Genomic DNA, 15,639 nt, shown 5'->3' with positions numbered 1-15,639 from the left:
AACAGCCCTACACATGAATGATTTAGAATGCTTCTGTCAAACCAACAAGGTGTTCAATTGCTGTTGTCGGGATTGGGGGCTCAATCCCGTCGCTCGTGATCCGTTGTCAAGATTGGAGTCCGGCATGAATTAGAAGGTAGCTGGCCCATGCCGTCGTCCAACTTATCCACGCTGAGGACGTTGATGAAGGGAAGGACTGCTTCTCATCGAGAACGAAGAATATGGGTTTATTTACAATATTTATATCAGTCTAACATGACTGTTTGAGAAAGTACATCAGTCTAACATGACTGCTTGAGAGAGAGTGTCAGTCCAACATAACTGCTCAAGAGAAGTGTGTCGAGCATCCGCACAACAGCAGTTTTTAAACACTCGGTCCTCCGGCGATACAAGGCGGCGAACGTTCGTTTCATCAACGCAACCTAGTCGCCTCCCACAGGACGGCCTACGCACACAAAGGCACACACGTTCCAATGTCCAGAGCCAACGTCAGAGGGGCCCCGTAGCACTCGGAGCCGTTCCGGGTAGCTCGTTGGGGAGTTTGGGAACAATAGTTGGCCCGCCGAGCTCATTCCGTCACAAAGTCGATTTAGTCACGCTGTGGCTAGAAGTTGGCGGCGAAGTTCCCGGTATCTTGCCCTCATAGTCGTAAGCGGGCGGCAATCCGGCACTGCAGGTGGCCATTCTTAACACTGTACACATCTTTATTACACATATAGACAAAGTACACATCCCATTCTTTAAATTGAAGTCTACACAGGAATGACCCAGCAATACAGAGCATCTACGGTAGCTTTACACCAACTGGACTTCTGTCACAACCAATTACAAAAGCCTAACCACCCAAATTTTGTTTCTTCCTTTGTTCACTGATAGTGGTCATGCTCCTACAAATTATGCTTACAGCATGTGCAAGTGTTAATGTAATTAGCAATATTTGGGAACTTTACCCCTTTCGCATTATGTTTGTATCTAACCTATTTCATATCCCAACTTAGGCCATTGGGCATGTGCAACTGGGTCTGGGTCCAAATAGACAACTTGGACCACTGGGTACGTGCAACTAGGTATGTGCCCATTCTTGGTCAATCACATGCCACACTCTAAAAAAAAAATACATCCAGTTGCTAGGTGCAATCGAACTCGCATTACACGGGCTTGCCAAGCACAGCAGCACAACGTTTTAGCACACTGTGCCACGAATGCGCGTAAGCAGCAAGTGAACAGTTTTCAATATTCACACGCACCAACGTGCCACATATCTCAGACGGAGGCTGTGAACAAACTTAGCAGAGGCAGTGCTAGATGGTGCAGCGTGTCCAGAGAGAAGCATGAGAAAGGTGGCCGGCTCCTGTACGTTTCGTACACGACTTGTTTTGGCGGTGGCGACAAGGCGTGTCACTGCATTACTTCAGTGCTAATTGCATTAATTTGCATTAATGTCGACGTTCATGTGGGATCGGTTCTGTCAGAATTGTTTTATTTTACGAGCAATAAGTATGTTGGAATGGGCACTGAAAAAAATATCAGTATACTAACACTATATACTAGGGATGTGAAAAATGAAAATACTTGGCGGCGCCTTACAATATAGTTTGTAGTTTGCAGGGAGAACATGGCCACAATTAGTACATGACTGGGGTAGCTGGAGAAGTATGGGAGAGGTCTTTGCCCTGCAGTGGGCCTAACCTGGCTGATGTTGATGATGACAAAATCTGAGCAAGGTCCCTTGTGATTGAAGGCCAGTGCCTCAATTACTTGGCCATGGCACTGGAACTACAAATCAGAGTAACTTCACAGTGGCAGCAGTGTCTTGTAGAGGCTGTTGAACTTTATAGTCAAGATAGTGCAAGCAAAGGATGTGCGATTGCACTGCTGCTAGTAAATGTGACAAGGCTATCATAAGTGATAGTGAAGCACAGAGAAACGCAGAAGTGCAGAGGTGAACCAATACTACAAGGAGAGAGCAGCATCTCATGATACAGGATGAATGTAAATGTAAACCGTACAGAAGGGACTGCCATCTTGTCCCAAGTGATTTTTTGTATGCTATGTATGACAGCAATCATTCCAATGTTCATGGGAACAAATGAATACAGCCTCAGGACCATGGAAGAAGTTAAAGGCCAGCTAGTGCGTGCTCTCTATTTGCAGGTACACCAGAGGGGGTCCCATAGTTTTTGTTCTTATTCGTATTGCTGCTGCAATTCTCTGCATTTTTTCATCATCATATTCAGTAATTGCATTATATATGGCTGTGAGGATTGCTTAGCATAGTTTAATGTACTTTTACTATAGTTTAAGTGGTTGCAGTTTTAGTCTTCTACTTTTAGTCTTCACATGCAACAGCATGATACCTTCACGAGACTGGCAGGAAGCATTGTTTTGTTCAGGTAACAGTTATTGTCATGCTTACCTTTCTTGATTAAGGAAGAAGTAAGTAATTTGGTTAAGCGATAAAATTAGAACTTCAGTTTGGCCTAGTTGGTATTTACTGCAAATCATATTGACCGCAAAAAAGACGGGGACAGAGGAAGAAAACACATAAACAGCACAGGCGGTACCGCCTGTGCTGTTTATGTGTTTTCTTCCTCTGTCCCCGTCTTTTTTGCGGTCAATATGATTTGCGATAAAATTATTCCTGATGTGACACCGTTAAGCAATTTCTTTGTTGCACCACTGAACTATTGCCATGATGTACGCATATGGTCCAGAGTTTTACTGGATAAATTAGCGTAAACTGGACACGGACGGAAGAGAGGCACTTACAAGCACTAAATGCACTTGTGCGTGTTTTTTTTTTCTGTCTATATCCAGTTCATGCTTATTTGTTCTTCCTTACGGAGTACCAAAGTGCCCAAACTACCACCCTCGTGAATTTTTATTGAAGCTCGCAATGAAACGCAACTGTGTCATATATATATATATATATAACAAATTAACCGACAATTACGATACTCCCCTACGCGAAAATTGAGTGCAGCTCTATATGGATTTTTATTTTGCGATATATTGGCTGGCACGGACAATCTGTCTCATGCAGCACGTTCCAAACGGGGAGCGAAGTGTGGCACAGCGCATGGGTGACGCGTGGGCGCAATTCACAGCAGCCTCCACAGACAGACTTCCACTCATGCAGTGCTTTGTTTCTAGAGAGACAATGCGCGCTACTCTGGTGCCATATCGTAGCCATCGTCACCGCACAGCCAGTCTTGTGTGGCACTATGCTTTTGTTCTCACGCTTCTCATGCTTTGTCACGGGGAAATCGTGCCACCAGTGTTAGCGGTGACAGCACATTAGGGAGCATCACATCGAGCATTACTCGTAGTTGCTCGCCATCACCCCTTGCAATAGCAGTGATCCCTATCACACACGCTGGTATCACGGACTTACCTCAGCAGCTGATATCGTGGACGAGCGTAGCCTTCCCCACATCATGGCACCTTCCCCCCCCCCCCCCCCTTCCACTCGGAAGCGCAGATGGGCTCGCCCACGTGGCTGTGGATGCCTAGGCCGCCGGCAACTCCGCACATGCACAGGCCGTCTCCCCTCCACTCCTCCTCCGCTTTCCACCTCATGGTTCTGCTGCATCCTCCTCCTGTACTATCGCCTTTCTTTCATCTCTTGCTGCGCTCCACATTTGCTTTCATTCTTTGTGGTGCTTGTTCGCTCAGTTATGCCAATGCCGCCGGCATCGTCCGACGGCAGGTACCTAAGAACTCCACTCTAAGAACTAAGAACAACTAAGAACGGGTACCTAAGAGCTCCACTCTAAATGATGGGCACCCCTTTGGATTGCCTAACAGCATTCTTATTATGCATGCAGCTCTTAAGACGCTGCAAAATGGCATGAGGCATACCACAGCTGGGCTACATGGGCATTCAACAAGTAATTGCAGGTCACTTTCATCTGTTACATGAATGACTAGTTGTGACACATCTGTGCATCAACTAAATTGGTTTCATATGTATGGTTTTCCATACATATGAAACTACATATACACATACTGTTCATCTGGCATTGTTGGTGCACAGTAATGATTATGATAGTCACAGGGCAACCAACGCTTTGTGCACTATCAGAATATGTGGCAGCCAGTGCACAGAGCCATGTTTTCGATTTCAAAATAAGCGCAGTGAGTTCCAATACAACTATGGCTTGCCTCATGTAAAGTGATCCCCTCTGGGTGCAAGAACATATGTGGCTTCATGTACATGCCATGTTCAGCTCCTCTAATGCAGATGCAGACAACCAAGAATTATGGAGTACAGTCGAACCCGACTATATCGAACCCGTTTACATCGAATTATTCCATATATCGAACAATTTCTGGACACGGTATAGTTACAATGAGTATATATAGCAAAAATTACGCATACATCGAACAAAACTAGTAGCGACCCCCTATATATCGAACGTCAAACGGCGAAAAGTGCCCCCGGAAGTTGGCTTTCCCTCGCGGTGAAGGGAAAACCCGGCGGCGCGGCTCGATCCAACCGCTCTCCCTACGTGACTGCGCTACCTCGGAGCCGCCGACACCACCCTACAAAAAAATGATCCTGGCCCGTCCGCCCGCAGCGCTTGCTCCGACAGCCAATCAGAGGCTCTTGTGCCCTCGTCGTGCAAGGTGGCGAAAGTGCTAGTTGTCTCGCTGCTTATCTGATTCATTGTGTGCGCGTTCTCCCGCAGTGTTGGCGTGATGAGGCGGCAGAATTCGCCTTTCATCGTGAAGCTCGAAATAATAAACCGGGTCGAACGCGGTGACAAGTCGGATGTCCCCGCAGCGTGCAAGATTTCGAGGAGCACTCTCAGCACGATCTTGAAGAATAAGGGGGAGATTAGGGCTAAAGCGGCTGAACTCACGACCCGGTGCCTGTGGCGCCCAACGCGTACGCGCGGCCGTGTACGAGTGGTTCATCCGAAATTGCTTAAGCCGTACCGACTTCCGCGTGCTCGGTGATGACTGTAAATTCTGATTAATGCGATGAAGCCGTTGTCGTTGCCGAAGTTTGGAGCGAGGTGTCAGAATTTCCGGAAGCTGTTGACAAATCAACGGTGGACGAGTTTGTGAGCGCAAATGATGGTGTTGCGACCACAGGAGAGCCCGGAAACAAAGACTACATTGCCGGCATCGTGCCGAGCACAAGTGAAAATGGGCACAACGAGGAAAGCAACGACCGTCTTTGGCCCACATCCTCCGAAGCGATTGGTGCGCTCGCACTAGTCCGGTGCTTCTGCGCGAAGGCGGAATGTTGCGGCCTCAGCTGCTCCGACTCCTTAGACAACGTGGGGAAGTGCGTGCCTCGCACGCAGCGAAATTGCCCAAGCAGAAGAAAATGCAGGTCTATTTCGTGCGAAACGAAGCTAGTTTCATCAATAAAGTGATTTCATAAATGGTATGTGCTTTTATGGCATCCAATTATTTAGCAGGCTTATGTCGAATTATGCTCTATATCGAACTGATAGGCGTTTTTTTGCGAGTTCGATATAGCCGGGTTCGACTGTACTACTCTTACGGCTAGACAAAATGGCACACTGGATGCCACTATATTGTGCCACAATCACTCATATTTCTATTAAAATTTTATTTAAGAATGGTCATTTTCAGTGTGGTAGCCAACAGGACTATTATAGGAACATATAAAGTTAGACTATTATGTAGGAGTTGTGAATATTCAAAATGTCATGTATTGAATAGTCTGTTATTCTAGTCATGCTTGATTTGAGATTCTGATCTAAAAATGTTCAAATATTTGTCTGTTTCAAATAGCACTCAATGAGAATAATTGTTAGTGCACTTTGGGTGAAAAAAATAATGCAAGGTCACCGCAAATATGTGTTCTTAATCCATCTCTACAGGAAATACTGAGCCAATACTCGGTGGCACCAGTTTTAATTTGCGGTAGTTCTTGGAACAGCACTTCCTTTTTTTTTTCTATCCTTTTTTGCAATATCTTATTACCAAATTTATAGCTACCAAATTAAGGCTGTTTCTTACTCTGGTTTCCTGCTTATTGTTATATCAGGTTAGGCAAAATATTTTTTAGCAAAATTCATTGTGGTGTTTTCTTTCTTTTCTTTTTCTAGGAAATATTTGGTACTCGATTTAATATTCAAAGGAGAATTTTTCTTAATCTTTGTATTCAATTTGATTAGAAAATTCTTCTATTCAAACACACCTATTAATATGGCATGAAAAACCTCATTTTGAGTAAGGTTTTGGCTACAGAGGTTGAACTACAGGTGCATTATACTTAATTTTCAGGCTTCATGTCCACACATATTTACCAAGGATAAATGTTACACCAATGTTACTTGCAACAACCAGCACAGAACAGAATTTGGTGCTAGGACAAAGGAGCTAGACATTCACTAACTTATCATGCCATGTGTTTCACCGCACAAAAGAAATAACATCATGCAGCACTGCAGATATTGGTTTTTCAGTCATGCTTGGTGCGCACTTAACATGTACTCTTGCACATGCTCGCACCATCCTCTGTGGCACTGCCAAGACTGGCATGAGTGCTGAAGAGGGCGTTTCTGGAGCATTTCTGAGCGCTCCTATTTGCCCATTTGACAGTAAAACATCTGTTGTCATAACTGCACCAGAAGGCATCTGACCAGAACATCAGAAGGCACGTGATCTTAAACACAGCAACACAACTTGCTGGTGTTTTCATGCCAAGTTGCATTTCTATGCTGCAGCTTCTGGTCCTGTGTTTTCATGCCAAGTTGCATTTCTATGCTGCAGCTTCTGGTCCTCAAAACTGGTATGCATTTTAGATGAGTTCAATAGCACTCCAGCTTAGTGTTGCTGGTCATCAATGACAGCTTCGTCCCATGGGCCATGGATACTCCTGCAGAGAAAAAGCACCAGCTATGTCCAAGCATAACTACAAAGGCAATTAGGTCTGCTGCATACACTCCCGGGACTGCCATTAAAGGGGACCTGAAACACTTTTCTAACTAATCACAGACTGACATCACTATTAAATTATGTGGCCTTGCGAATCTCCCGACTCGAATCCTTCAAGCACAAACGAAGTTAGTGGACTGATCAGCAGCTTTCTGTCTTTTCATTTCCACTAGTGCACTGGAAGCTACACAGGGAAGATGCCAAGGGGGTGCAAGGAAGCAACGTGAAACAGCTAATGGCGGCACCTCAAGGCAGCCATGGTATCTACAAGGTGTGTTCAAACAGTATCAAACCTTTGGCCAGCAGAGAAACATTGATTGATTAGGAGGTACAAAACCCCAGTTCCCTTCAAAGTAATCTCCTTGGTGATGCACACACTTCTCACAGTGCTCCCGCCATTGTTGGAAACACTTCTGGAACGAGTCCTTTGGAATGGGGATCAGCTGGGTCATCGTATTCCGCGTGATGTCTTCTCTTGACTCTTATCAGGTTCCTTTCAGCAGCATTTTCAGCTTGGGAAATAGCTAAAAGTCACACAGAGCCATGTTGGGGGAGTAGGGAGCCTGACAAACGACAGGAATGTTATGTTTGGTGGAGAAAGTCTGAATCAGATGTGCAGAATGGGCAGGTGCATTATCATGATGGAGCTGCCAAGTTATTGCTGCCCACAGATCTGGTCATTTGCGCCGCACAGCACCACGAAGGCTTAATTACAACAAAGGCGCTAAATAAAACAACGGGCGAAGGAAGGCGACACGGGACAACCACGTAGGCATGCTCACTGACCACGAAGGCGACAAAGGACCTCCTGGTAATATTCCTTTGTGATGGTTTGGCATTGTGGTGCGTACTCATTATGTGCCGCCCCACAGGAGTAGAAGAAAATGGTCAACATGACCTTGACATTGCTGCAGACCTGCCGCGTATTTTTTGCCTCGGGGATGATGGATGTTTCCATTGTGACGACTGCATCTTGGTTTCAGGGTCATACCCATAATCCCACAGCTCATTGCCTGTGATCATGGTGTTCAGAAAGTTGGGGTTACTGTTTGCATTGTCGAGCAGGACCTGTGTGATTTCCAGATGTAGTTGCTTCTGCTCCATTGTTAGAACTTTTTCACAAGTTCTCGGACTGTGATGTGACAGTCCTCTATAACCAAAGTTTGCACTTGCTCAATCATATTCTCTTTTCGGCATGTTGATGGTCTGCCTGAATGTGGTTCACTGTCCACTAATGTGAGGCCATCTTTGAAGCAATTCCACCACTCCTTTATCCGTGAGGTGCTCATAGTATCATCCTCAAAAGCCTGTTGAATCTTGCAAATGGTTTCTACTTGGGTATCACCAAGCTTTTGGCAAAATTTGATCCAATATCGCTGCTCATGTTCCGTCATTTTACAACTTACTGGAATCAGACAGCGATCACTACACATCCTCACTCAGAGACCGCCTGCCAGCAACCGACGCTTTCTGCAGGCAGAAAAAAAGCCATGCATGAACGTCCCCTCCATATCTCCACATCGAAGGGAGCCTCCCACACTTCAATGGTTTACGTGGGAAAGAAGGTTCGATACTTTTTGAACACACCTTGTATTCTACACTTTTCATCTCGAAGGCCATGCGCAGCTACACCCAACTATCGTGTTTAGACCAGGAGTGCAAAGACAAAATGGTTTTTCTGTCTTTTTGAGATTAGAAACATATATTTTTCATTCATTTAACTCAAATGAGCAAAAATTGTATTATTGAGAATGTTCTTGCGATTACAAAATCAGCCAATAGCTGTTGTGGGTTCAGCTGCTTGCGATGCTGCTGCATAACAACACCGCATAAGTGAGGTCAAATGATTTTTCACAGCTTCTGACATGAGATTGTAAATTCCCTGCTGCATGCAATGAAATAACATTAGGCCCACATGTTCACAGAATCCTTGTTAACAAATCGGCAACATTTTTTCACTACCTTCAAAAAGTGTTTTGGGCCCCTTTAAGGAAATGACTGATCATGCTGGAACTATTGCCTTCTCTTGAAATGCCATATCTTTCAGCAAAGCTGCAAGCACTATCTGAAAACACTTTTTTTTTTTCCCTTAACTTTCCAATTACTGGCAAAGTTACATGGGAATGAACAGTTCCTTACATTTTTTTTTTCCCCCCCTAAAGCTGCAGCTCCATTTAAAGACACTCGGAGTGCTGTACCATCTGCTGCGAACCGCATCACATCACTACTCAGCATTTTTTTTTTCATGTGGGTGTATGACAAATGTGTTGACAACAATGGCAGCTTTTTGTACACTAAATTGAGCTGTAGTTATTTTAGGTTCACTTGGCTTCAGATTGTGAGTCCAGCACATGGCGTGACCCAATAATAAAAAAAAAAAAGGAGTGGGGTCTTACTGTCTGTACTGGTGGCAGTAAACAAAATGCCCTGGAAGAACCAGGCCTACAGCCAGCAAAGCTAAGGCCAGTGCTGCAGCCAAGGGAGGACTGAACTGCCAGCAGCTTGTCAATGCCAGTATTCCATGAATCAGGGTCAGCGCAACCTGTAGCCTAGGCCAGCGATCCTGCAGTAAAATGTTGGAAGGTAAGCAAATACTTTTAAAGAGCATACAAATTTCATTCAAAGATGTTTTACGTGCTTGCTACAGGAGTCGTGAATACTAAACGAGAAAACTTTTTTTTTTCCTTTAGTCAACAATGCAAGATGCAAATATTCTATTTTAGCTGGTATATATACAGCACTAATTAATCTCCTGCTGTCTAAATTACTATGAAAAGAAGTAGCTACCCTTCAGCATTTTAGAACACTCTTTCATAGACTGTTGTGCCATGAATTCAAGCTGTCTGTGAATGTTTCGTCAGTAAGCCAGAATTCAACACACAGAAACTAGCTCATTCGTTGCCTCTTACACCATGCAAGCAATTAACCTTGAAAACTGGAATTAAATCATTGGGAATAAGTATAAATTGATCTTATTTTTCAAATTTTAGCCTGCGCACTAAGGTCAATGAAGTTGGATATTCTAAACAAAACAAATGCACTGACCATGGTTGAAGGAAATGGATGAAACAAGATTGCCAAGACATCCTACACAAAATTCAGGTATTGGTAGCATGCACAAAGATCCTCAAACAGCTAGTTTAACCTTTATAGAATGCAATTTCCCTATGTGCTTCATAGAAGAGGCTCAGGAACGCAGCAAGGACAAACATTCACAAACACGTGCATGTGTTAAAACTTAAAACATGCAAGGAGCAACTGTTTAAAAACAATAAAGCTCAGAACGTCGCCATTCCAAGGCAAGTCACGGGCCTCGTTGCAGTTCAAGAGACCTATGAAAAAATAAATATTAATATTCTGTTCCTTTCAATACTTTGAATCCTGTCTGCTTGTCATGGTATAACAGCAAGTAAAAGAGGCCTCTGACTTGACACTTCATCCCCGATTCACTGCTGTTGCAAGGTGATTTTTTTCCTTTTTTTCCTTTTTTTTTTGTGAAGGTGCCATATCTTCTATTGTTTAATAAAGGGATTTGGGGTCTTGCGTTTATGGCTCGCCATGCACCACAACACTAACATTTAGAGCACTTAGACAAAACTTGTCTAGCACATACCCCTTCTACCTCAACGCTTTCTCAAAGACAATGGCTGTTTTAATGTGATGTCTGTAAGACATCACCACTGCAAGCAAGCCGACATATCTAAAGGTCTTCCAGAGTGCCTGTACAAGGCTTACCTGCACCCAGGAGGCCAACAAAGGAGCCAGCAGAAAAAGGGCAACTGCCAGGGAAGAGAGGGCAAGTACAGGGCCACTGCCGGTAAGCCGTGAGGCAAGGCACACCGCGCCAAAGAGAGCACCATTTAGCGATATAGCAGCCCATGGTCCACTGCACCAAGGAAATAACACTTTGTGTTATTAAATAATAGTGCACTATTAAATGGAGCAGCACAACCTCAAAAACAGTGCCACAAAAGAAGACACACAATAAGAGAGTCATCACAAACTTTAGCATTTCGTACAATGTCAGCATTTGCACCAACACATCTACCTTTGTGCAACACCTTGTTTACACACAAACATTGCATGCACTAGCTGCTTAATGGGTAGAAAAGTAGGCTTAAGAGGAAGCTTTAGCTTGGGCACAGCTCTGATGCCACTTATTCAAATGGCAGTGACTACAGTGACGGGGCCCGGCACTTTAACATCTGTACTACAGTGACGGGGCCCGGCACTTTAGCATATACACTACAGTGACGGGGCCCGGCGCTTTAACCTCAGCCCTGCAGTGACGGGGCCCGTCTCCTTAACCACAGACGGGACGGGCACTTTACGTCAACACTGTAGCGACGTCAATGGCCGCACTTCTTTAAAACATTCTATGCAAACAACTTCAAGCACTTCACGGCAGGCAGTGAACTTTATTAAGGTCCTGAGGAGCGACTCCGAACTCCCCTTATGAGGGAGGGGGCCGCCGCGAGCCGTTCCGACGTTGGGACGGGCAGGCCGTGCCTGACCGCCTCCTCTCACTCTTCTTTCGTGGTGAGATGACCGTGGTCCCGTATTAACGAGGGACACCGCCAGAGCATGTGTTCTAAAGTGCAGAATGGATCTCCGCAATCCGGACACCTGCCCCGCACGGACGCGGCGTTAGGTTGCCCCTGTGATCCACCACGGCCGCCGCGAACCGGTCGGACGAACCGTATTGGGCGACGTCGACGAACGTGGATCGTCGGCGACAGATCCGAGAAGTGCGGCCGCTCGGGCCCGGCGTGTGCCTACATAGCGTTGCGGGTGCACGTTGCGCGGGAACGGCGACACCGTGACGGCCTCCCGCGACCACGCGTCGAGCACGCACCGCCTTTCCCTGACGGGTTAAAGTCCAGCGCCTCCAGGATCCGCCTCCCCGCAGGCGAGGAAGCGAGCCTGACAACCTGGGCTAACTTCTGTGACCCAACCTCATCGAAGGTGTTGTGGACCCCCAGCTGCATGAGCTACTCGGTGCTGGCGCCTATGGGGATGCCAAGCACTTCACGGACCGCGGTATTTTATTCCAGTACTGTCCACAACACCACGTGAATTTCACGATGTCAGCAACTTCCGTGCAGTAATGGAATACATTGATTGCACACATACGGATCGAACGACCGCAATGGGTATTTGTCCACGAATGTACAATCTTTTGCGTATGCACTGTAACACCTATGATCAGTGGCGTAGCAACAGGGGGGGCCGGGGGGCCGTGGGCCCCGGGTGCAAGGGGCCAGTGGGCGGGTGTCATATACGTCTGAAGACACCCGGAACCTGTTTATATCCTCGCCTTCCTCGACTACAGCCAGGTGGGGGGGGGGGGGGGGGTGACAGAATACCTATGGGCCCCGGATGCCAGACGACCTAGCTACGCCACTGCCTATGATGATTATAATAAAGAAAGAAAGTTCACTCTAATGGAAGGGGAACGGTAAAAACACATTAAAAAAGGCACGGCACATGTTCCTGCTTGTGTAGCACCAGACAATGAATATTCTACTGAATTAAGAAAAAGAAGCAGCGGGAAATTGCTCGCTTAGAAGACCGATAAACATGCAGTTCGATGAAATTTGAGAAATAATGATATTGAAGCTTCCAAGGCTTTAGAAGAAAAGGAAAAGAAAATTAAGACTGAATCATCGCGACGGAACATCATAAGTCGCTGTAGACATCGAAGACCCTAGCTATAACGAAATTATTTTTGAACAGCTCCCATAGTGTCCATGCAACAATGGTTGCTTGCGTACTGTCAAATGCTCATATGGTGCGGCATAAAGCTCACGGCACGGTGCGAAAACGTGCTCGGAGCAAAAGCGAAACATTGCGCGATGACATGCATGCAGACGCGAAGTCGGTCACCGCGAACCCGTGCGATCGCTGCATTGCAGCTTCATTCTGTTATGCTACATTTAGTTACACAGACAGCCATCCCACTATAAGAACATATTTCAAATAGTTTTCTCAGCGATTGCTTGCGTTTCGCGCAAACCGGTTCGGTGGAATCGATTGCGGCGACCGCTCGCAGTGTCCCAGCTTACTGTACGTAGTAGGCAAAGAGATAGCGTTTGTAAACCATTCTGTGCTTTCTGTTTGTCCAACATGATTATTTTAAAGGTAAAATACTGCCATGTCGAGAGTACTTGCAAAATTGTTCAGGAGGGCTGCCGCGTAGTATGTTTATTTAACCTTTATTTAACGCCGATGCATGTGAGGCGCTTCTGACAGATGGCGACTCCGTAAGTCGTCCTCGCCCCCAATACCGACATCGTTATAGCAGAGTCCTTCCAAAAAACATGGAAGGACTCTGGTTATAGTGACGGCCCCGTCGGTGTAGTGTTGTTGTTAAAGCGACGGGCCCCGTCACCGTAGTGTGGTTGTTAAAGTACCGGGCCCCGTCACTGTAGTGCAGATGTTAAAGTACCGGGCCCCGTCACTGTAGTGCAGATGTTAAAGTACCGGGCCCCGTCACTGTAGTGCAGATGTTAAAGTGCCGGGCCCCGTCACTGTAGTCACTACCTATTCAAATACATGCAAAATGCAGAAATGCTTTTCTAAGATAACTACTGGGCCAATTTCAATGAAATTCGTTGCATTTGAAAGAATGTCAAATTCTAGTGACTGATGGAAGTGGAATTCTCATATAGGGCCCAAATTTTTAAAAGGTGCTTTCAGAAACTGGTAAGTTTGAAACAAATGGAAGTATGAAGTTTACAAATTTGTAGCTCTGCACTAAGAACAGATATCACAGCTCTACATTCGGGTAAGGGGGGGTGGGGGGGGCAGCCTAGGAGCGGGAAAACGGCGCTTTGAAGTTCCTGCACGGTTTATTGCACATGGAGTGCTGCAGAGTATCAGTGCTGTTTAAAGCGCGTGAGTGGTCCTGCATGTGCTTTCACTTACCCCCTGGCATACTCGCCGTTTTGCACAATGGGAGAGTAAACTGCATCCGCTGGAGCATCCAAAGCAGACAAACTTGATTTATCAATTTACCTCTTACATGAATTTGTTACATTCTTTGCAAGGGTTTTATAAAAGTTCTACTCGCATATTAGTGGTCTATTTGAGAGCCATATATAATGCATCAATTTTGTCTGCTTTAGATGTACTCTTAGATACAATTGACAGAATTGGGATATCGTTTTCATTGCTGAATTACAGAGTTGTAAACATTATTATTTCGTTTTCCAAAAGTTTCAACAATCTTTTGAAAATACTACCAGCCTAAGTCAAAACTTCGCTACCAACAGTCACTGGATTTTGAATTTTCTTTTAAATGCAACAAACCTCATCAAATTTGGTGCAGTGGTTGCTAAGAAAAATGATTTCTTCTTTCCTATGTATGTAGATAGGGACCCTCAACTAAAGCTTCCTCCTAAGGACTAGTTTCAGCTGGCTTCAACTAACATGGCCTAGCCGGTACCATCTATCCTTGTGCTGTCAAAACATGCAACTCCTACTTGCTTTATGGCATATAAAAAAGCAATGGTATACTACTGTGCTGGTGATTACGTCTACAAAGAAAAGCTCTTGATCGACATGTCCAAAAGTGCTTCACCTTGCTTTGGCACCTGCCACCTAATTGAATGCCATTTCACATCTACTGTCACTGTCATAAGTGGCAGCGATTAACACTCCTAAACACTAGTGAACACATTCAGTCAAAGCTCAGTTAATCACCCTTAATTCAAAACTCCCCATGCAGCAGAACCTTTTGTGCTTTTGTCTCACTTCTGTGGACAACTACCATATAATGCCACATATAAGTTAACCGTTCACCATATTGTAGACCAAAATTTACAGCACTTGTAGGTGCAGCAATCTTTAGTCAAGGAACATGGGAACTGGTGGAATAGACGGCCGAGATAGCACTCAGTCTTTTCCTCTCACATGCTTGCTGCCAATGTCCGCTCATCATAGCATTGTCAACAGCTACCCCATCACCAAACCAGCAGTCCCTACATGGGCCTCACCGACAGCTTGTGACTGGGGTCGAGATATAGCACACTTGCTCTAAATGTGGATGCAAGAGTAAAGAAATTTTGGACTATAAAAGAATGAGTGTCTTGTGTTGGGAGATTGACCTACATATGAAGTTGAACTATATGTGAAGTCTGTTCATGACATGCATGGTGGTATGCATGTAGAGCCCATGTTATGGTGGATGGAAGGGAGAGGATTTAGTATTGCACAGCTTCTGGGCAGTATGCTGATATTTCATGACAGTGATGTATGGCATGTTTATCAATACAGAAACCCACTGCCTGTGGCTGTGCACGAAAGGGTTTGTTGTTTGCATTGCAAGCATCATTCTCTCTGCTTGTTTCTTTTTTGTATTTTGCCTGGAAAAGTCATTCCATGAGTCGCAGCTGCCATGATTGTAAAGGTCTTGAAGAGGCTGTGCCTAAAGGCCTTCATTTTCTTACACATGATGACAAAACATCACCAGGCCTGACAAAATTCTATTCCACAAGCTCACCATCAGCTGCTCACTTCATGCTTGTTTTTGTATTTTGGTTGCAAATGTCAATGTTCAGGTTTTCTCCCTCTGCTGCTCACTCTGGCGTCGAAAACTACACATAAGGTCTGACAAGGTCACATCATTTTTTGGACGAGGGCAGCAACGGTAAAATACCATGTGGATTTTCCAGTTTGTCCTCTGATCTGCAGTTACTCACTTCTTAATTCTGGGAT

At 45.3% G+C, this 15,639-nt stretch overlaps 1 protein-coding gene across 2 annotated transcripts in view; it reads right to left on the bottom strand.

Moving 5' to 3' along the window:
• Positions 1-5,572: 5,572 nt before the first annotated feature.
• The window catches only part of PIG-C (phosphatidylinositol glycan anchor biosynthesis class C), a 41,835-nt gene continuing 31,768 nt past the window's right edge, over positions 5,573-15,639 (bottom strand). For both annotated transcript variants that reach the window (XM_070530170.1, XM_070530161.1), the window contains 3 exons: positions 10,657-10,807; positions 9,318-9,484; positions 5,573-6,862 (listed from right to left, as the gene is read on the bottom strand). In XM_070530170.1, coding sequence (XP_070386271.1) covers positions 6,811-6,862; positions 9,318-9,484; positions 10,657-10,807 — 370 coding nt within the window. In that variant the 3' untranslated portion in view covers positions 5,573-6,810. The remainder of the gene's footprint in view (positions 6,863-9,317; positions 9,485-10,656; positions 10,808-15,639) is intronic.

Source organism: Dermacentor albipictus, chromosome 1 (assembly GCF_038994185.2).
Source record: "Dermacentor albipictus isolate Rhodes 1998 colony chromosome 1, USDA_Dalb.pri_finalv2, whole genome shotgun sequence".
Classification (NCBI taxonomy): Eukaryota; Metazoa; Arthropoda; class Arachnida; order Ixodida; family Ixodidae; genus Dermacentor; species Dermacentor albipictus.
The sequence above is the reverse complement of the archived record's forward strand: the minus strand, read 5'-3'. Positions and strand labels throughout refer to the sequence as shown.